This window comes from Bombyx mandarina, chromosome A1, assembly GCF_030267445.1.
Source record: "Bombyx mandarina strain Sakado chromosome A1, ASM3026744v2".
Taxonomy (NCBI): domain Eukaryota; kingdom Metazoa; phylum Arthropoda; class Insecta; order Lepidoptera; family Bombycidae; genus Bombyx; species Bombyx mandarina.
The window spans coordinates 8,654,038-8,677,857 of NC_143234.1; the positions used below are offsets into that span (position 1 = coordinate 8,654,038).

The following is a 23,820-nucleotide window of genomic DNA, read 5'->3' on the forward strand; positions in this document are numbered from 1 at the left end:
CGATTGACTTCCACGGTGAAGGAATAACATCGTGTAATAAAAATGAAACCCGCAAAATTATAAATTGCGTAATTACTGGTGGTAGGACGTCTTGAGTCCGCGCGGGTAGGTACCACCACCCTGCCTATTTATGCCGTGAAGCAATAATGCGTTTCGGTTCGAAGGGCGGGGCAGCCGCTGTAACTTTACATGAGGCCTTAGAACTTATATCTCAAGGTGGGTGGCGCATTTACGTTGTAGATGTCTATGGGCTCCAGTAATCACTTAACATCAGGTAGGCTGTGAACTCGTCCACCCATCTAAGCAATAAAATAAAATAAAAACTGCTAAAGCCTCTCTTAATACGCACCGTCGAGCTATCGAACCTCAGGCCGCGTTTTAAGTACGTGTGTTGATGTATTGCCCATAATCTCCACGTCAGGCAGAAGTGTCAGAGATCGCAGGGGCATAGGTTATCACAACACTGACACTTGGTTTTAATTGTGCTTAATTTAGGCTGCGTTATGCCGGCGTCTATAGTCCGGTTCGTTGATGAGCAGGATGACTTCGGAAAAGGAGTTTTCAGACCAAATAGATGTTAAATGAACCGCTCTAAAAACTAGTTGACGCTGCTTTAGTTTTAATATCCCCATTTCTATTTACACACGTGCTTTATAGACTTTAGAACAAAGCACAATTCGAAAATCTATATATTAATACGTGAAGCAAAAACTTTCTACCCATTTCCCACACTTATAGAGAATATCTAAGAGAAGGAGTGCAGAATGCTAAATTTTATTTAAATTAAAAAAACACACACGCACACGCACACGCACACTCACACATGCACACACGCACACACGCACACGCACACGCACACGCACACGCACACACACACACACACGCACACACACACACACACACACACACACGCACACATATAAATACTCTTTGTTTATTGTCAAATTTTTGTATTGCTTAGTCTGTGTGTCAAATTGAGAATAGGTTATTATAGTTTATCTTTAATATTATTTGTCTATAGTGTTGTCTTGGCGAAATCTGTGATTATAGAAGTAAAGTCTTTGACAATAGAACCATAATAATGTTCAAAATTATAATTTCAATTAATTATAATCGAATTTCGACTACTGCGGGACCACTAGTATTATTAATTTTTTTAACAAAATTTAATAAGATAAGAGATATTATGTAAGATAAAAGACAATTTGCTTACATAATACGTTTATTATTCAATTGTAACTAACATAATACATATGTAGTAATTTTACTGTGAATATTAAAAACAATTATGTAATTACGTACATAATTAGATTTGATAATTGCGTTCATGAGATTAGATTGTAACTCAATGTTTGTAACGTTTTGTCTTTCGCAATTCCGTTAGAATACATTAAAGATAAAACGTTAATGATAATTAAAAATAATTCTAGTCTATTCTGGTGGCATCTGTTGGCCAATAGAAGAAACATCACGTCTTTATGGATCCATCAGATCCAATAACCTTTGCATTAGACGCCTTCAGCTCTTAACACTAGCAGGCTTAGAGACCTCGGTAACCGTACTCGTCGAACTCGACAAAGAGTTCGACGTGCAACCTAACCCATGAATCAGCTCGCTGAGTTTCTCGCCGGATCTTCTCAGCGGGTCGCGATTCCGATCCGGTGGTAGATTCATTCGCGAAACAGCTGCTCTTGAGTTGTTAGGTCTCCTATGGAGGCGCTCGGGCAGTTGTTACCAAATCCCTCCCCTCCTGGCTGAACCTTTGCTCGCTCACCTGTCCTGGTGAAACTGGAAAGGCCACCAGTAACCCTTCAATCATATAAAAAAGGAAGAAACATAGTGAAACTCGATACGCCCTAGCAATATATCAAACACATTTCTTATGTTTACAGTCGCTCTTAGGAAATAACTTTGTACAAACGCAAATTTATGGTTGCAAACATCCAAACATGAAGTTATTCGTTGACCATTACTGCGGTAATGTGTTCCATCATTTCCATTTAGCATCGCGCGTAGGTAATTACGCGAATTTGAAAGAAAAAAATCGCCATTGTCAAATTATCTTGACATTATTACAATGCTAGGTATATCATTAGGCAATTCCTTTTTTACATTATTGTTGACGTAAGTGATGATCGTAAATAGCATCGTAAAAATAACACTTAATTATTTATTTGTATTAAAAAAACACGTTCTGTCATTTCAGTGTATACAATAAAGTATTTCTTTTGTTTCAGATAAAATGGATGAAAAAACGAAATTCGGTACAATGACTTAAGCAATAGAAAAAAAAAAGAAAAAAAAAAGAACAGTTTCTATTATTGATAAACATATCTGTGATTTGTAACATTCAAACGATCTCTGAATTATTATTATTATTAAGATTTTTTTTCAAAAGTGTTAGTGTTCCATAAAAATGCCGGCCATTTTGTCGAAAATTCGCGAACAAGCAACGCGGGTGCAGCCCTCGCTCGCACTCGGTGTGGGCGTAGGGGTGGCGCTAGCCGCGTGCGCCGTTTATTCAACAAGAGACAAGAAACAAGCCCCACCATGCAACAATAACAATAATTATAAGGTAATACTCATTATTTTAAAGTTAACAGTTTTTTAACGTTCTCGATAGCGTAAAAGTTAACTCGAATTTGGATGCTTTTGGAACAGCGCCTCTAGTGGCAAACCTAGGCAAACGTTCCCATACAAACTCGAGTTAAGTTTTACGCCATCGAAAACGTTAAAAAACTCGCACTAAGCACACAGTGATGCTATGACCAATATAGACACATGTGATATTTGTCCACTGTATTCACGCGCTAAACGTTGTTCGCATTAGGTTTATTTTGGAACTTAATATAAATATTCGATTTTCACTGTGGACAAACATTCGTGCGACAAACGAGCACGTAATTATGAATCCTCCCGATCCATTCCCGGTGCTTTTAGGTGCCTCAAGCACCGGTCATCGTTCTCGTCGAATCCGTCACTTTCGACGAAGGGTTCGGTGAGCAAATTCACCCTCAGACACAGCCCACTGAATATCTCGCCGGCTTTTCTCAGTGGATCGCGATTCCGATCTGGTGTTAGATTTAGCGAAGCAGTGCTCTTGCTAGCTAGTGTTAGCAACGTCCTCAGATTAGAGCCTCGTTAGCTCATCTACTCGCCCGGTTACGTTAGCATAACCCTCCAGGTTACCAGTACCAGGTAACCAGACAAACTGGTTTATTTTCTCTGTGTCCCGGTGTCTAATATATGTATATATAAGTTTGATAGATAAATTATTATTTAATGCAAAGCCCTCACAAAGACGCCACCATGTCTCCAACTGGACATTTGAGACACATAGTGGAACTCTTGAGTTGAACATTGAAGATGCCAATCACAATATGCCTACACGATACCACATATCGCAATTGAAAGAGGGTTTATCATTTATATACATATTTATGGAAGGAAGCGATGCAACTGCATTGTAGCTAGCGACTGTAATTATTATTTCATCATCCATTGTATTGTTGGAGTGCTCGTAAGCCGTGACTCAACAGACGGTGCAACAAAGACGGCCCTAATCAACGAATACGCTAAAAGGCTTTGTACATAAATGACATATCGTGTAGTGAAACCGGACACGCAAAAATATTGTTACTCAATAAATATTGGTTGGTTAAAAAAAATGTATAATCTTCTTCTTCTCTATCTATAAAAATGAATTGCTGTTCGTTAAAACTAAAACTCGCTAAAACTCGAGAACGGCTGGACCGATTTGGCTAATTTCAGTCTTGAATTATTTGTGGAAGTCCAGAGAAGGTTTAAAAGGTTTAGATAAATATGAAAATGCTCGGAATTAAATAAAAATAACAATTTTGTTTTTCCTTTGATGTGTCCCCCGTCGGACGGATTCCTTTTGTTTTTTTTTAAATTTATTTTTTTACAAAAGTTTAGGTTTTTTTTTATTTTTTTTATTTCCTAGATGTGTGGACAAGCTCTCAGTCCACCTGGTGTTAAGTGGTTACTGGAACCCATAGACATCTACAACGTAAATGCGCCACACACCTTGAGATACAAGTTCTAAGGTCTCACAGTATAGTTACAACGGCTGCCCCACCCTTCAAACCGAAACGCATTACTGCTTCACGGCAGAAATAGGCGGGGCGGTGGTACCTACCCGTGCGGACTCACAAGAGGTCCTACCACCAGTAAATTAGGGCTAATAGTAATTGGGGCTTTTATTTATCGATTGAGGCACTACGAAGTCTGCCGGGTCAGCTAGTTAGGGAATAAAATCACATACGGTATCCAAACTAGCATTCCCCGAGCTACGAAAACCAGACTTATACATATGTTTAAAGAAATGCATATTGGACACCTAGAGAATGTGGCAACAAACTTGTTAATCGCGAGAATGTTTGCCCGATGTGCAAATCGAACGCACGACCTTCGGCTCAGCAAGCAGAGACGCTTAATTACTGTGCCGTCGAGGCAGTCAGTCAGTAGGAGGTCCAAACATCCTACATGTCACATATCAGTCATGCGTTCCTGTTTAGCGATGAGACAAACATACATTTGGTTCTTTAAACTTATGTCTCAAGGGAATGCATCATAAAAAAGCTAGGTCATTAAAAATGGCTTTTTATTTCCTACCTAAGCTAGACTTGAGAGGCTATGTCAGCGTAACCTAACAAGTAGCTCACGGGGTTCAAACCTGACGACGTTGCTAACACTAGCCCTAGCAAGAGCAGTGCTTCGTAGAATCTACCGCCGCATCGGAAACGCGACCCACTGAGAAGATCCGGCGAGAAACTCAGTGGGCTGTCTGTAGGTTAATTTATTAGCCGAACCCTTCGTCGCAAGCGACGGGTTCGACGTGAACGATGACCGGTGCTTGAGGTACCTAAAAGAACCGCTAGTGGATCGGGAGGATAGGGAATGTAAAATGGCCTCTGTGTTTTACTTTTACGTAAATTTCACAATTTACACCACACGATGTTATTTACACCACACGATGTTAAAGTGTTGCAATGTCCTGATCACAGATCTTGAAGAACGGTAACATTCACACGGAAGATAATGTCAAGACGAAAGAAACTTGTGGGGGGAGGTGCGGGGCGGAGCAGTGTGCCCTCTGCAGGGGTGAAGTCGACACCGACAACAAACAGAATATCGTAAGTATTGTGTTCGCGAACTTCTACGACATTTTTATTTGAAAAAAAATTCTACACAGAATCTTAACGCTTTGAGCGCGAACCGTCGACAGTTCGACTCTCTATCTATACTATAATATTATAAAGAGGAAAGATTTGTTTGTTTGTTTGTTTCGAATAGGCTCCGAAACTACTGGACCGATTTGAAAAATTCTTTTTCCATTAGAAGCCGACATTGTCCCTGATGAACATAGGCTACTTTTTTTTTTTTTTTTGTTGTTTCATGTGTGTTTTAATGTTTCCGAAGCGAAGCGAGGGCGGGTCGCTAGTTGCGTATAAAGTGCGGAGTGTCAGTCACAATTTTCGCAGTTTGATTAAAGATGTTAGGCATCGACCTGTACGGACATGTCTTAATGCGCTCATATATGACGCTTTTGAATAAATTAATAACATTTAAATACATATAACCATTTAAAATAATTTTGCTGTGAATTCACCATTGTTTTTTTTGTTGAGATTAAGTTTTTATAAATTAAAATTATAAAAAAACTTCATCTGCATTTTTTTTAAATATATATGTGAAAATAAGCTCAGCACTTAAAGAGATATACATAATTCTTCTGTTTGTGTGTATGATACGGAACTCCTAAACGATTTTTGTGTGTTCGTGTGAATTCGAGAATGGGTCAGATTCACAATTAGATCCCCTGTGAAATGCTTTTTTAATAATTTTGAAATTATTGAATAGGTATATGATAATCACAATTTATCGACACGCAACCACCATACCTGAAGTATCAACGACAACAGTACAATGTTTGAACTGAATTGTACGAATTAACATAAAATATTAAAAAAAAATACATATAGACTATAAAAACACACATACACACACTCAAACACAAAGGAACATTTTTGTTTGTACAAAAACAATAGAAAGAGACAAAACACGGCGCGTAACTTAGAATTGGATACTCGTTCTGAACTATCTTACCGTGCTAAGCGTAAAGTTGAAAATCGCATAAATAATATAAAAAGTCACTAATAAAAAAACAATGGACGGTCTCGTATAAAGTCCTGACTAAAAACTTAAATGTTCATCCTTTCTCGCTCCAGGAGGACGCCGACGAAACCCAGTCAATCGAGGAGCACGTCCCGGGTCTTAACCTCGAATTCCTCAGGCAGCTGATCTCACTCGCGAGGATCATGGTCCCAGGGTTCAGGAGCCACGAAGTAGCTCTACTTACAGCTCATACTCTATGCTTATTTTCGAGGACCTTTCTATCAATCTACGTCGCTTCCTTAGAAGGGTCCATTGGTGAGTACTACCATTGGTTTTGACAATGTTCTTTTAATAGTTTTATGGCGTTTTGTGAGCAATCATACGACAAAAGGTGTAGACTTCAATCGCATATCTCAAAGTGGGGGACGCAATGAACGTCGTGATGTCTATTTTTGGTAACAATTATTAAAACTGTCCTTTTTTTCCTACCTATGCTGCTAGCCTTGAGAGGCTATTTCAGCTTTTTTTACAATAAAATCATTTTATTCTTACACTATTTTAAATTCAAATTTATAAAATTTGTTCTCTATTTTTTAGTTGGATTTTCTATAAAAGCTATTATTTATTTTATGCTATAAGGTGGGAGTAGGAGCGGGACCGTTGACAGTCTGTCTCGCTCGTTACTGCGTTGACTGCGACGTCATAAAACATTCGGCACTTCCGTTTTGTGATTGATTGAGAATTACCGTCACAGAAATAAAAAAAATGGCACAGATTTATGTAATACTAGCTGTACCCGACCGCTTCGCTATTTAAAATTAACATTATTATTTCTCACCCCCACAAAGATTCTCATCATTAACGCCTCCGCAACTAGTGTAGGGAGTCCAACACTCATATAAATATTAGCCTATCGATTAACTACATGTATTTTCTACATGGATACGAAGTTTCAAGTCAATCGAATGCATGGTTCAGTAGCTATAACGGATCATCGTAAAAATCACTGTAGATTTATATATTATTATAGATTGTCCTGTGCATCATTGAAGATCTAAAACAGAGTTGATTCCTAGTATAAATATATAATTTATGTATGTATAGTGTATGCATCAGTTCTTTACCCACGAAACTATATTCCAGTGAAGCACATAGTCCAAAAAGACATGCGCAGTTTCTCGTCGTTGCTGATGCAGTGGTTCGGCATTGCCATACCGGCTACCTTCATCAACTCCATGATCAGATACCTCGAGAGTCGATTGGCCCTGGCCTTCAGAACCAGACTGGTCAATCACGCTTACGAATTGTACTTCAAAAACCAGACTTACTATAGGGTCGCTAACTTGGACGCTAGGATCGAAAACGCTGATCACAGGTGAGTTTAAGCTACATCCTTGTTTTGCCAGCATCCCCAATAAATTGCATTGTTATTATTCTTGGCAGCTTTGGTTACCATCATACTTTCTGTTTCCACGTCACTGTAAACTGACATTTCGTTCTAAAGTTCAGAACAGTTGGGCCAATTTAACACATTATACACTGATGGCATCTGAGATATTTAAAGACTGAGGATCGGCATTGTATCGACCTCTTAAAACTTGGCATGATTCCCTTGTTAACACAATCAATGAGTACGTGAAGAAAATATTTAAAATTTTGTACACCTTCGTCAAAAAGTAAAAAAAATGGAGATCGGCGTAATGATGGCAACAGAAGGTAGATTTGTAAACAAAAGAATCCCGCATTATCACAGGGCCGGCGTTTTTTTTTGTTGCCCTTAGGCAGACGAGCATATGGCCCACCGGATCGTGAGTGGTTAAAGTCGCCCATGGACCTCAGCAATGCCAGGGGCAGAGCCTGGCCGCTTCCTGAACTGTGTTAAACTTAAAATCCATATGTCTTAAGGTAGATGACACGTCATCTCATCCTAAATAATCAACGACTGGTCTGAAGCCATCCACATCACACGATCATTTTTAATATATTAACTTAAAACTTTGGTATCGTCTTTTTAAAAAAAAAAAAACTAATATTAAAAAAAATTATCTAATATTTAAAAAAAAGACATGCCCGCTGAGTTTCTTGCCAATTCTTCTCAGGACGGAAGCTAGTTCTTGTGAATTGGCGGTAGTTCTTTTGACGTTCAATAAGTATGTACTTTCATTTATGTTGAATATTTTTATTTTATTTTATTTTATTTGATTTCGTTACCATCTGCTATCAACTCACGGTCCATTTAGGGTTATTCGGTTTTTGAAACTGTCAAGTTTATTTGTATGCTCCTCATCCAGGTTGACGGAAGATGTTTCCGTGTTCACGCAGTCCGTGGCGCATCTCTACAGTTCGCTCACAAAACCTTGCTTCGACTTGCTGCTGATTGTCCTCACTCTAGCTTCGTACTCCAACAAGATGAAAGGAAACATATTCATTGGTGGGTACCTATAAATAAGTAAGCAGTTTTTTTTTTGCTTAGATGGGTCAACGCTCACAGCCCACCTGGTGTTAAGTGGTTACTGGAGCCCACAGACATCTACAACGTAAATGCCGCCACCCATCTTGAGATATGAGTTCTAAGGTCTCAGTGTCTACGCGAGACACTGTGGCTTTATTGTTTCTATAATAAAACCAATTGAATGCTTGCTACTTGCTTTAATTACAATTTACAATGGTTTAGTCGTGATTGTTCTGCGATGAATGTATGAAGAATGTGACCTTTCTCGAAAAGGAAGGATCTTGAGCCATAATGATTATTGTGAGGTATATTAAGAACGTTGTTGAATGCTGTCAGTGCGCGGTGCCGGTAGTAGTAAATGTTTTGGTATGACGTTTTGGCTAGCTTGCTGTGCTAAACGAGTCAGGCGCCGCGACACTCAGTATAGTTATAATACGCTAAGTCCACCGATGGATCATAAAGCGTACAACATATTACTACTAATTTTTACTGGTGGTAGGACCTCTTGTGAGTCCGCACGGGTAGGTACCACCACCCCGCCTGTTTCTGCCGTAAAGCAGTAATGCGTTTCGGTTTGAAGGGCGGGGCAGCCGTTGTAATTATACTGAGACCTAGAACTTTGTTTGGGTGTTTTGTAAACATATAATCATAATTAATATGATTAAAAACTCTATTCTACACTTTTATATGTTATCGTGACTCAAGAAAGGGCATGGCGATTCAGAAGTTATTGCTCAATATTGATTATTTGTTATTTGAATAAATTTTCACTTCAAGGTCCCGGCATAGCAACGGTGGTGATATGCGCGACCGGACAAGTCCTTCGTATGCTCAGTCCGAGATTTGGCGCTTTGGCCGGGGAGGAGGCGAGGATGCGCGCTAACCTGCGCCATGTCCACGCCAGCCTCATTGCGCACGCTGAAGAAGTCGCCTTCTACGGAGGGCATAAGGTAGGTTTTCCTTTCACAGGCTGATCGTCATCCATGATTCTGTGCTCCTTGGACTAACAATTTATTTTTTATTTATTGCTTAGATGGGTGGACGAGCTCACAGCCCACCTGATGTTAAGTGGTTACTAGAGCCCATAGACATCTACAACGTAAATACCGCCACCCACCTTGAAATATAAGTTCTAAGGTCTCAAGTACAGTTACAACGGCTGTCCCGCCCTTCAAACCGAAACGCATTACTGCTTCACGGCAGAAATAGGCAGGGCGGTGGTACCTATCCATGCGAACTCACAAGAGGTCCTACCGCCAGTGAAAACAAGCACAATTTATCCGCCAGGTGGAACTAGGACAGCTGCAGTCCGCGTACAAACAGCTGGTCGCGCAGATGACTTCGGTGTTCAACAAGAAACTGTGGTACGTGATGCTGGAGCAATTCTGCATGAAGTATCTGTGGTCCGGCACCGGAATGGTCATGCTGGCGCTGCCCATACTCACGGGGACTAAGGAAGGTACGTTTGTATTAGGGTTGTTGCTCCCGAGTTAACTTAATCATCGAATCTGACTGATTAATTAATTACGAATAAGCCGCATTTATTAATTTTTATTGGCATTGTTACGCCGGTAAGAGCAACGCCATCTGTCGTCGAATAGCAGCGTGTGCATCGCATCAAACAGAATACTTTAAAGGTCTCGTGCCAGTATCATTAACTCTCACATTCAGATATATCCGAATCGGAGAGTGAAGAATCAATTTAAAAAAATCGTTTAATCGTTATCGATTTTTTCTAACATTGATGACGTCACATAATATCTTATGACGATCAATCTCAAACCGTCAACAGGACTGACTTAAGCTCCCTCTTCAAATAAACAGAGGCAAATCAAACTCAGTCACTTGGATTTAAATTAGGATTCCCTGTGCCACGGTAACTAGACAAAACACTGGCACAAGTTTAAATTTATACATAAATAGATATTAAACGCAGTCAAGTGATTGTTACAGGAGCATTTGGGCTCACTGAATTTGGACCCCCTTTTTTGATTTTCGGATTTTTTTATTTTTAATTATTTGTTCGTCGTTTGTTCGTTAATATTCGAATGTAAAAATTGTTTGTTCGTCTTTTATTTATTTATAATTAATTAAACAAATGATCACCCTTAAGTTGGCCCCCCTTACTAGATAGCTTTATTTTTATCGCTCAGATTAATTAATTTCGATCAATTATCGTTTGTTCGACGATTATTGGTGATTGTTCGACCATAAAAACAATTAAATTCCCAATTATTAATTATTTTATATCTAATAAGCAAACCATCACCTCAGCCTACATTGCGCATGCGCCGGTTTTGTCAGTCAGCTGGCAATGGCCGTATTTACTAGCGTTTTGTTAACAAGTTGATCGTTGTATTTATTTTAATAAAAAATGTTTAATTGTTTGCGTTTCCAGGAGGTGAAAGCAACAGTATCAGCGCGAGAACAGAATACATGACCACGTCCAGGAACCTGCTGAATTCGGCTGCGGACGCCATCGAGAGGCTCATGTCCAGTTATAAGGTACGAGCTAATTTTTCATTGTCACCATCCCCCACGGCCAAGCAATTGATGATACACCGCCGAGGCAGTAAAACAAACTTAACAGTAAAACAAACTCGAACCAGACTGGTCAATTACGCTTATGAGTTGTACTTCAAAAACCAGACTTACTATAGGGTCGCTAACTTGGAGACTAGGATCGAAATGCTAATCACAGGTGAGTCTGCGCTACACCCTTGTTTTGCCAGCATACCTAATAAATTGCATTGGTATTATTCTTGGCAACTTTGTTTACCATCATACTCTCTGTCTCCACTTTTTATTGCTTAGATGGGTGGACGAGCTCACGACCCAACTCGTGTTAACTGGTTACCGGAGTCCATAGACAATTACAACGTAAATGCCGCCACCCACCTTGAGATATGTGTTCTAAGGTCTCAGTATAGTTACAACGGCCGCTCTTCCACTTCGATAAAGCGGCACGACACGAGAACCCTCTCATCGTGGCCGCCGGTAACTACATTCCCGATCCTGCGGACAGAATGGAAAGCAGTCGACGTCGCCCTAAACACGTCATCTCGGATCCTCCCGATCCACTAACGGTGCTTTTAGGTACTTCAAGCACCGGTCACCGTTCTCGTCGAACCAGTCGCTTGCGACGAAGGGCTCGACGAGTAAATTAACTCTCAGACACAGCCCACTGAGTTTCTCGCCGGATCTTCTCAGTGGGTCGCGTTTCCGATCCGGTGGTAGATTCTGCGAAGCACGGCTCTTGCTAGGGTTCGTGTTAGCATCGTCGTCAGGTTTGAGCCCCGTGAGCTCACCTACAAAAGTTAGGGTTACGCTGAAATAGCCTCTCAAGGCTCTCAGCTTAGGTAGGAAAAAAAAAAAAAAAAAACGGCCGCTCCGTCTTTCAAACCGAAACGCATTACTGCATCACGGCAGAAATAGAGGCAGGGTGGTGGTACCTACTGTCTCACAAGAGGTCCTACCACCAGTAATTACGCGAATTATAATTTTGCGGGTTTGATTGTTATTGCACGATGCTATTCCTTCACCTTGGAAGTCTATCATGAGCATTTGTTGAATACGTATTTCATTAGAAAAATTGGTACCCGCCTGCGGGATTCGAACACTGGTGCATCGCTCAACACGAATGCACCGGACGTCTGATCCTTTAGGCCACGACGACGCATTACTGCTTCACGGCAGAAATAGAGGTAGGGTGGTGGTACCTACCCGTGCGGACTCACAAGACGTCCAGTGGATATGACATAATGGATACTAGAGATGAAACGGATAGTGGTTTGGCCGGATACCGGATACCGAATATTCGGCAAACTGCGAGGCCGGAGCGCCGGATATTCGGCCCTTTCGGAAATATTCGTGCGCGTTCGGGTGTTGTCGCTTGTGAGCGGAGATCGCGACGACGATTTGGTATTCATTCATTACAATTTGCCACTGGTTAATTTTGAGTATTAAACAAACTAATTGATAAAACAATCACTTTTGACGTGCGATTATAAAAATGGAAGTTGTCCATAGTCTATTGTGGTATTATTTGCCTTTTGTATAACCATGAGATTTTCTTAAATTTTACTATCCGTTATCCGGCCGGATACTGATTTACTATCCGGTACCCGGCGGGATAGTGAAAACATGGCCGGATACCGTATAGTTACCGGATATCCGTTTCATCACTAACGGATACTCAAGTGTTGGTCGGTTTGCAGGAGGTGGTGACGTTGGCGGGGTACGCCACGCGCGTGTCCGACATGTTGCTGGTGTTCGGCGAGGTGGCGCGCGGCCGCTGCGTGCGCGCCGTGCACGTGGCGCCGCCGCACCAAGCCTTCCAGGTCACCTTCCGGGACAACCAGCCCGTGCCGCAAGGTCACTGCCGCCCCCGCGCCCAACCCCCCGCCCCAACCTCCCGCGCCCCCGTTGCCTCTTGACACACGAGCTGTAACTCGCAATCCTAACCGTAGCCCCACCATTCGAACCGGAACGCATTGCTGCTTCATCGCAGAAGTAACCGGTCATTGTTGTCGGACCCGTCGCTTGCAACGAAGGGCTCGGCGAGTATATTAGCCTTATAGGCACAGCCCACTGAGTTTCTTGCCGGATCTTCTCAGTGGGTCGCGTTTCCGATCCGATGGTAGATTCTGCGAAGCACTGCTCTTGCTAGGGTTAGTGTTAGCAACGTCGTCAGGTTTGAAGCATGTGAGCTCACCTACTCGTTAAGGCTATATTGAAATGGTCTCTCAAGACCAGGAGCTTATATAGGAAAAAAGCAAAAGTAGGCAGGGTGGTAATACCCCCCTAGGGCGGGGACATCGTAGGAGGTTCGGTCCAAGACCCGAAAAAAAAGGGTGTTGGTACCTACACGTACGAATAATTGTACCATTTATAATATTTTGTTTATTGTTCAAAGTCTGTGATCAAATTAAGAATAGATTAAATATTGTTTATCTTTATTAATATTTGTCTAAAGTGTAGTATTGACGAAATCTGTGATTATAGAAGTATAATAGTACAAACTTATAATTTCAATTAATTATTGTCGAATTTTGAATACCAGGGGACCACTAGTGTTTTTTTATAGTATGATATAAGATCAAGTCACCTTTAGATCTAAAATTGATTTGTTTCGTTCCTCAGGCAAAGTAATGTACACGGACGACTTGTCGATAAAGCTTCGCAACGTGCCGATAGTGACCCCGGCCTGCGACGTGGTGGCCGCCGGCGTGACCCTGGACATCGCGCCGGGGACGCACCTCCTCATCGTTGGACCTAACGGATGTGGGAAGTCCAGGTGAGAATCCACTCCAGCATCGGACTTTTTTTTTTTTTTTAAAAGAATTTTATGACCTGGTAACTAAGACATTTAAGTAATGTCTTATCTTAATTTATATTCTTATTTTTATGAAATGAAATGAAGTGAAGATGATTAATTTGAGACATTAATCAACTGGGATGAAATTAATTAAATGTAATCTCAGTAAAATGGTGGCCATTGACTGAGATTTTTTCAGCGGACTTTTTGGAGGATCCCGAGAAGTTACGTCCAGCGGCTTTGTTTCATTTTCCCACATTCGTGCACTTTTACAGATGTTGAACAGCTCATAAACCACCATTATTACATTTAACATACACACAACTTCACTCCTCGCGTTCCCACCAAAAAGTCAGCATCGGTCTTTGCGAATAAATTTAGGACTACCCACAATTATTTAACCGAAGTACTACGCATATTGTATTAGTGGGTACTTTATGCGAGTCGTACATCGGTATCTTGCGTTTATTTTCAACATATCGAGTTCCCCTCCTGGCTGAGCCTTTGCTCGCTCACCTGTCCTGGTGAAACTGGAAAGGCCTCCGGGCCACCAGTCATCCTTCAATCATTGCTATTGGCTATTTGGTTTAAACGACATTTTTGCAACTTTACACGAGAACCATTTAACGTTTACAATTTGAAAAAGATATTATGTAAAATAACTTCTTTAGCTATTTGAACGGAGTAAACTTAATTAAAGTTCAATTAAAAACATCGAATTGTTGATGCCGATATCAAATAAAACGGACCTTTCATTACAAAGATAAATTTCGTGTATTAAACTAATGTCGCTTAAACTGAATACCCTTTCACACCTCGATATGTTTAAAAAAAAGGTGTGAAATTTATTTATTTAAAAAAAAAAGTTAAAAAAAATTAACAAAATACGCTTTTATAAAAAAATCCAACTAAAAATTAGAAAATAAATTTTAATAAATTTGAATTAAATATGGAGTAAAAAAAAATGATTTTTTTGAAAAAAAAAACACGTATGGTGCATGGTATCAGTAGTTATAAATATGGTATGAACAGATATGAGTAGAAGGGTTATTTCGATAATATCCTGAAAAGCACCCCACGCTTTTTTTTACAATAAAATAATTTTTTCTTACACTATTTTTAATTCAAATTTATTAAAATTTATTTTCTATTTTTTATGTTGGATTTTTTATAAAAGCGTATTTTGTTATTTTTTTGAATATTTAAAAAAATCTAATATTAAAAAAATAATCTAATATTTAAAAAAAAAAAGACATGCCCGCTGAGTTTCTTGCCAATTCTTCTCAGGACGGAGGCTAGTTCTTGTGAATTGGCGGTAGTTCTTTTGACGTTCAACAAGTATGTACTTTCATTTATGTTGAATATGAAAAAATTTGATTTGATTTGATTTGAAACTATTATTCATTTTTTAGTCGAATTTAAATTTTTTAAATTTTTTTAAATATTGAACTGTCATCGGTCCTTAATGCGTATACCAAATTTCTAGTTAGTCCGACGTTTTGAAGGTAGTCAAAATCATGTTCAAAGATTCCGTTACATACTAACATACATACGTCTGAAGCTAATAAAAGCGTATTAACACTAAACATACCTTAACCGGTCAAATGACCCATTTTGAATGTTTTCATTGAAAATGCACGTATCATCTTATTGCTTTTGCACATTTGACTTCATGTCTTTTTCTTACCAATTAATCTACAATTACTATACTACATTTTGTTTTGTTTTTTTGAGTAATAGTTGTCGATACCGTTATTTACCCGCTATGGTAGAAATAGATATCAGTGAGTGTTGGTATGATTAGCGTTTTATTTTTTATTTTTTTTATTGCTTAGACGGATGGACGAGCTCACAGCCCACCTAGTGTTAAGTGGTTACTGGAGCCCATAGACATCTACATCGTAAATGCGCCACCCACCTTGAGATATAAGTTCTCAGGTCTCAAGTATAGTTAGAACGGCTGCCCTGCCCTTCAAATCGAAACGCATTACTGCTTCACGGCAGAAATAGGCAGGGTGGTGGTACCCACCCGCGCGGACTCACAAGAGTTTCTACCACCAGTAAAAAGTGTTAATAATAATCGTTGTCGTACGTACAGCTTATTCCGAATAATCTCCGGACTGTGGCCGGTGTTCGGCGGCGAGCTGTCGGTGCCGCGGCCCTGCGCGTGCGGCCACTGCGCCGACGAGACCAACACCAGCGACGCCTGCGCCTCGCGCCCCATCATGTTCTACATACCGCAAAGGTACTCCTATTAATAATTCGCATTGATTCATATTAACTAGCAACATCCACATCTGTGCAGTAACGTGACCACACGTCCCGCTTTGGGCCTGATTGTCCCGTTCTCAAGCTATCCGTCCCGCTGTCTCCAACGAGAACAAAAATGTCCCGCTTTCATTTATCTGTTGTGCATGTGTTTATTAGACACTTACCGAATACTTAATTATCCAAAATCCTTATTGTATTACAAAAAAAAAAACTTCAGAGGTGTCAAGGGACACCCGGATGGAACGAAGTTCCTTTCGATTAACAAGTGAAGGAATTGTAATATTTTTTTTAAGTTATAATAATAAATTACGGCATTACGAAGAAGAAAAAAACAATACTATGAACTAAATTACTGTTGTTGAAACGCTATCTCGAGAAACTGTACTCTATACGCGGACCAATCGGATACGAGCAATGTCACGCGATAAGCGCCTACACGTTGATTGGTCAGAATGACGGATCTAAAAAGTGTCGTGACAACTTTTCGTAAGATTTTTTTCCGTCTAGCCCCCTTTCACAACGCGCGATAAGGAACTTCGTTCCAATACATACTAAAGTAACTCTAATTTTGTTGTAAAAAAAGTAGCTTTTTTTTTACGAAATCATTTATAAATATTATTTTAAGGGCAAGTTGGTGTAAGGATTAAGATGTCAGCGAGGGTAAGATACCATAATAAATTATACACGAGGTGACTTAGGGTACGATTTAGGGTCCCCCACACCAGTGTCCCGATATCGCAACTGAGTTTAGGGTCGTGTGTGGATCGCATAAGTCAGAAATCGACTTCAGTTTATGTACAAATGGTACACACACCATTTGTGCATGTGTGTGTTTATGTGTATACATATATATTGAATTGATTGATAAACCGCGTGTAATTAGTTTCCAATCTATTCTATTGAAATTGATGTCAATAAATGTTCGGCTCGCGTTGCAGACCGTACATGTCGGCGGGCTCGCTGCTGGACCAGGTGACGTACCCGTCGCGCGCGGCGCCGGACGACGCGGCGGCGGAGGAGCGCGCGCGGCGCATCCTGCGCGCGGTGCGGCTGCACGCGGCGGCGGCGCGGCTGGGCGGGCTGCGGGCCGTGCGCGACTGGCGCGCCACGCTCTCCGGCGGCGAGAAGCAGCGCCTCGCCATGGCCAGGATGTTCTACCACAGGTGCGCCACTACCCGGCGACGCTAATACGATCTCTCAAGACCATCTTACTGATGGTAGGACTTCTTGTGAGTCCGCGCGAGTGGATAGGCAGGAGCCTATTTCTGCCGTGAAGCAGTAATGTGTTTCGGTCTGAAGGGCGGGATAGCCGCTGTAGCTATACTGAGACCTTAGAACTGATATCTCAAGTTGGGTGGCGCATTTACGTCGTAGGTGTATATAGGCTCCAGTAACCACTTAACACCAGGTGGGCTATGAGCTCGTCCACCTATCTAAGCAATAAAAAAAAAACCTTCAGCTTAGGAAGCTTCTTCAAACGAGGCTTGTGGAGAGTACTTAATGGTAAGCAGCGGCTTGACTCTGCCCCTGGCGTTGCTGACGTCCATGGGCGACGGTGACCACTTACCATCAGGTTCCACGTACCACGTTACCACGTACCATTCAGGGCCACATGCTCGTCTGCCTAAAAAAGCAATAAAAATAAAAAAAATTGTAGGAAAAAAAAACAATCATGCACCCGCCATACTGTCCGTAACGCGATCACCGTCCTATTCGAATCGCAATCGAAGAATTATATAATAATTTTTTAGTTTCGTTTTTAATACTTTAAGTCTCAAACCGCACGCACACCTTAAAGTTTAAAGTGTGTGTTTGATTTAAAAAAGAAACGGAAATTACTTTTTCCTTGCGTGCGATATGGTTAACAGACATTTCTTCTCGTCGAACCCGCCGCTTGCGACGAAGGGCGCGACGAGTAAATTAACCCACAGACACAGCCCACTGAGTTTCTTGCCGGATCTTCTCAGTGGGTCGCGTTTCCGATCCGGCGGTAGATTCTGCGAAGCACTGCTCTTGCTAGGGCCAGTGTTAGCAACGTCGTCAAGTTTGAGCCCCGTGAGCTCACTTACTCGTTCTGTGAATCTAGTATAACCCCTCGAAGTAAGTAGAATAGGTAGAAAAAACAAAAGGAGCTAAAAATAAGCAAGTATAAATTGCCTAAATGAGGGTAGTCGACAAAGCAAAGATCCCACACTGGCCGGGTGATACTGCTGGCCAGAATGACGGTCCAAATGTAATTCGAAAGTAGTTGTGTTATCTTTGAAATGTCGGTTCAACCTCACGCCTCAAGCCTCAAGTAAATAGCGGCATTCGTTAAGAGTCGTTATGGCTAAAAGGATAAGACGCCTGGTATACTCGTATCGGGCGATGCGACTGTACCAGTGTTCCAATCCCGCAGACACGATCTAATTTTTTTAATGAAACACTGACCTATCTCATGCTTACGATCGACTTAAACGATGACGGGAGGATAACATAGTGCTATAGAAAGAAATAAATAAATTATTTGCCCGGCTTCCGTACAGTTGAGAGAACAGGCTTCAAGTCTCAAAGTGGGTGTCGGCATTCACGCTGTGACATCTATTGCCTTGTGGACTTATCACATTCTTCTGCCCTTCTCCCAGTCACCTGGGTGCGGCGCAACATGTTTTCTCCTTCCATACTCCTCTATCATATACCATTTCTTCGTTCACTCCCCTCTTACTTCTTTCTCTTACCCTCTTACTGTTTACTCCCTTGAATGAGGACTTATAGGGAGCAATACTTTGCAGGCCGGTGTACGCTCTGCTGGACGAGTGCACGAGTGCCGTTTCCATGGAGACGGAGGTCGTCATGTATGAGGAGGCTGTCAAGGAGGGCATCACGCTACTCTCAATCACGCACCGACCGAGCGTGTGGTACGTATGATATATGACACAGTAAAAGCTCTGTATTCGTGCTTCCTCCATACACTGGTGGTAGGACGCCTTGTGAGTCCGTGCGAGTAAGTACCACCCTGCCTATTTCTGCCGTGAAGCAGTAATGCGTTTCAGTTTGAAGGGAAGGGCAGCCGTTGTAACTATATTGAGACCTTAGAACTCATATCTCAAGGTGGGTGGCGCATTGTAGATGTCTATGGGCTCCAATAACCGCTTAACCACCGAGCTAAGCAATAAAAAAAAGACGACAAAAACGAACACGCTGTATACAGGCCGCTGTGTATACATGAGGTTTTCTTTCGTTTTCTCCTCAGGAAGTACCACACGCACGTTTTGGAGTTCGACGGCGCCGGTAACTGGTCGTTCCGCAAACTGGACAAGGAGAGCGCGGTCTCCAGCCCCGCCATCAACAGCGCCGCGACCAGCACGCCAGCGGAGCCCCCCGCCGAACACTAGCCAAGTCTCGACACGTATCTGACAGGAACGACGACAAAATGGCGCGGTTTTATTTTTCAAAATGGCGCGGTTTTATTATTCAAAATGGCGACTGACGTTTCTCGGACGCGTGGACGTGAATCAACGCAATTTAAAATTATCGATTATTGAGATCTAATTGAAATTAAAATTATACGAAATAGAGGAGAGGAGGGTACATTAAAATTTTTTGAGATGAAGCTGTTGAAACGCCGTAAAATCGTTTCTTTCTGAATCTTCAGGAACTTCGAACGGACTTGACAGTTGTTGTACTAAGTTTTGACTTGATTGACAGTGTCAAAAACAGCACACAGTAGAACTGTTCAATAGCAGCACTCTTTTTTTAATATCCGGTTAAGAACATTCCAGAATGCTATAGATAAGACTCTTGGCTATACGTCACGAGACCAGAGTGATTAAGGAACGCGAAGGAGTTAAGCACACAGGAGGCATAATGAATTAAATACTTAAAAACTTTAGTTGATTTTAAACCTTATTTCTATAAGTTTAGATGTATTTTCCTTTGCGGAACTATTTTACTTATACACATTTTGTACTCCACGTACAAATACGAGATATGGTCGTCATGTTTGTTCTATTATTAGCGAAGTTATACAATTTTAAACATTACACCGGTATGTTTGAAGTATAATTTTGAATGTACGCATACCGGATGAGTATATGGAAGCCTAAAACGTCCCAAATTTTGCGTATCACAGTAATTTAATAAATGTTTAGAGATTTGTAATAAAATATGTAATAAATGTAAGTATAGATGTAAATATATAAAAAAACTTAAATTTATGCTTATGAAAATAATAATAATATGTATTTAATGAACAATAACTTGATTATGTGTTGTTTTTAGTGATTCTGATTAAGTGATAATTTAGAGATTAAATATGACATTCGTAAAAGCTATTAAACTAACGAATATATTATATAAAAAACATACTGTACTGAAGCAGCCATGGTATTGCAAAAACAGATAATATTTACAGTACAACGGCTGTCCCGTACCCTTCAACCTTACTGCTTCTTAGAAATAGGCAGGGTGACGGTACCTACCCGTGTAGGCTCATAAAATGCCCTTCCACTAGTAAAAGTGTTATAAATCAGCAGTTCCTAACCTGATACGAGATTACAACACCCTATATAAAACAAATGGCGTAAATCCGCATATCTTTATTTTTGGTTTTCAATTAATGTTAAGAAAGTCAGCTCCTGTCCCATGATAATAATTTAAGCGTGAAATTACAAAGTGTATAGAAAGAATAAATCAAGAAATAAATCAAGGAATTCCAGATATTGTTATTACACAGTGTGTAGCAAAAAACTCAGCAGTGTGCTTGGAACGTTTGCCTACGTCTGCCGCTAGGGGCGCTGTTCCAACATACAAATTCGAGTTAACTTTTACGCTATCGAGAACGTTAAAACGTTAAAAAACTCGCACTAAACACTGGTCCGGTTAAAATTTGAAGTTGTTACTTTTTTTTTTTTTTTTAAACTTGAGCATTCAATTCGATGTAAGTTTATTATAGCATAGGGATGTAGATACATTATGTCGAATTTATTCAAAATAACTTTATAAAATGAATGAAAAAAAAAATACATTTAAACGATTCTCAATAACTAAATAAAATAAGACGTTCTAAGTAATTAAACTTGAAGTATGGTATTGAATGTCATACTTCAATATTATTAAAAGCGCGGTAGTAGGTATTAGTGGCCTAGCGCCGCGCGAGGTCATTCACCTCCAGTTGTACGTAACTTTTATTGTGATCTTGTTCTACTTAAATATTTTTTCTTAATCAAAGGCAAAGGGTTTATGTGAGTATGACTATGACATGTATGATACCGAAAAAAAATATTTTTAATTCCTGCCTGAGTATATATATTTTAGAATTAGTTTCTGAATGAGATTATCAAAGTGGCTGTTGATTTTGTATGTGTTTTTTTTTTCATAAAATAAATTACATATTAAATTATATTTTTTTCGTGGAGAAAAAATAAATAAACTATATTTTCTATTTTTACTATTGTGTATAGTGTAAATATATGTAATAGGATACAATTTTTTTATGGCTGTCCAATCGGGAACGATAAATGAAATAAATGGGTTTTTTTTTAATATTTCCAGTGTTTCATTAAAATTTTACCAGTGTGCTTAATGCGAATTTTTTAACGTTCTCCATAGCGTAAAAGTTAACCCAATTTTGTATGCAGTTAGAACAGCGCCCCTAGCGGCAAACGTACGCAAACGATCCCATTCCATACAAATATGAGCTAACTTTTACGCTATCGAGAACGTTAAAAAGCTCGCACTAAGCACACAGTTCCTTAGGTGTACTTTTTTTATAATGGAAGGCGTCACATCTCTTGTTAATTTTGTTCCGATCCACGAGGAAGTTTGACAAGCGGTAGGCAGCGGCTTGGCTCTGCTTCTGGCATTGCTTGACTCGGGTAACCGTACTCGTCGAATCCGTCAAAGAGCTGGCGTGCAACCTAACTCATGCAGCAGCCCGCTTAGTTTCTCGTTGGATCTTCTCGGCGGGTCACGATTCCGATCCGGTAGTAGATTCATTCGCGAAGCAGCTGCCCTTGAGTTGTCAGATCCGATAACCTTTGCATTAACGGCTTCAGTTCTAACACTAGGAGCAGGCTTAGGGGCCTCGGTATCGGTACTCGTCGAACTCGACAAAGAGATCGACGTTCAATCTAACTCATGCATCAGCCCGCTTAGTTTCTGGTTGTATCTTCTCGGCGGGTCACAATTCCGATCCGGTAGTAGATTCATTAGCGAAGCAGCTGCTCTTGAGTTGTTAGGTCTCCCTCGGATGTGCTCGGGCAGATATTAGCTAATCCCACCTCTTCTGGCTGAGCCTTTGCTCGCCCACTTATCCTGGTGAAACTGTAAGGCCTTCTGGCCGTAACCGCTTACCATTAGGTGGGCCATATGCTCGTCTGCCTATAACGACAATAAAAATAATAATGCTTGAGAGCTTAAACTGCCTTTACCATAATTGGTGGGCTAGTTTACGAGGCTCAGCCTAAAAAGATTTGCTAACGTCTGCCCTAGCAAGAGCAGTGCTTCGCTGAATCTACCACCGCAATCTAAATGAGACGAGTTCTGGACGCGTCTACACTAAGTTGTCTACAGTATTCATTAGTTTAGTGTTTTTTCAGGTTTGATTGTGTGATAACTGTTTATTAACCGTTTAGCATCTAGGAAAGTGCACAAACATGGAAAAATTTAACATAGTCTCTTGACGATTTCTACTGGTGGTAGGACCTCTTGTGAGTCCGCACGGGTAGGCACCACCACCCCGCCTGTTTCTGCCGTGAAGCAGTGGTGCGTTTCGGTTTGAAGGGCGGGGCAGCCGTTGTAACTATTCTGAGACTTTATAATAATTATATTCATATCTAAACGTGGGTGGTGGCATTTACATTGAAGATGTATGCAAAATTATAATTTGCGTAATTACTGGTGGTAGGACCTCTTGGGAGTCCACACGGGTAGGTACCACCACCCCGCCTATTTCCGCCGTGAAGCAGTAATGCGTTTCGGTTCGAAGGGTGAGGTAGCCGTTGTAACTATACTGAGACCTTAGAACTTATATCTCTAGGTGCGTGGCGCATTTACGTCGTAGATGTCTATGGGCTCCAGTAACCACTTAACAACCGGTGAGCTGTAAGCTCGTCCATCCATCAAAGCAAAAAATATATATATATCGAACCATAAAAAACCACTTATCATTAATAACTTCTGTCTTCGTACCTTCTTGGGGTTTTCTGAACAAACAAACTACACAAAATTATATTTATCTTTCTCAAGTGCAGGGTAAAGTCACCGCACGTGGTTAATAAACATAATAATAACTGGGAACAAAACAAATCACGCACGGTCATTCGGTCCCAATTTAGGATTCCCTGTGTTATGGAGAGATTGAGACTGACTGATTACCAGAGATTGACAAATATACTTATATATGTTTAAATATATACATATATAGATAATAAACACCCAGAAAAAGGCCAAACGCATCTGTTCATCACACGAATGTTTGTCCGATATGGGAATCGAACTCGCGACCCTCGGCGCAATAGTCAAGGGCATTGCCTACTGGACCATCCAGTCAGTCAATACCAGTCGACAAAGTCAAAGATGAATCAGTACAGCGTTTAAACCACGTTATCTTCGATTTTTTTTCCTTGTCCATATGTTCATTTATTTGACCTTGCTCGTAACA

General features: G+C 40.6%; 1 protein-coding gene across 2 annotated transcripts in view; it reads left to right on the plus strand.

Annotated features, from left to right (window-relative positions):
- Positions 1–21,697, plus strand: part of ABCD (ATP binding cassette subfamily D) — a 73,617-nt gene extending 51,920 nt beyond the window's left edge. For both annotated transcript variants that reach the window (XM_028188541.2, XM_028188540.2), the window contains exons 2-15: positions 2,238–2,575; positions 5,028–5,156; positions 6,252–6,453; positions 7,282–7,513; positions 8,430–8,569; positions 9,368–9,540; positions 9,878–10,049; positions 10,989–11,095; positions 12,808–12,964; positions 13,733–13,886; positions 16,006–16,152; positions 17,117–17,341; positions 18,950–19,075; positions 19,411–21,697. In XM_028188541.2, coding sequence (XP_028044342.2) covers positions 2,417–2,575; positions 5,028–5,156; positions 6,252–6,453; positions 7,282–7,513; positions 8,430–8,569; positions 9,368–9,540; positions 9,878–10,049; positions 10,989–11,095; positions 12,808–12,964; positions 13,733–13,886; positions 16,006–16,152; positions 17,117–17,341; positions 18,950–19,075; positions 19,411–19,552 — 2,265 coding nt within the window. In that variant the 5' untranslated portion in view covers positions 2,238–2,416 and the 3' untranslated portion in view covers positions 19,553–21,697. The remainder of the gene's footprint in view (positions 1–2,237; positions 2,576–5,027; positions 5,157–6,251; positions 6,454–7,281; positions 7,514–8,429; positions 8,570–9,367; positions 9,541–9,877; positions 10,050–10,988; positions 11,096–12,807; positions 12,965–13,732; positions 13,887–16,005; positions 16,153–17,116; positions 17,342–18,949; positions 19,076–19,410) is intronic.
- The last annotated feature ends 2,123 nt before the right edge of the window (positions 21,698–23,820 follow it).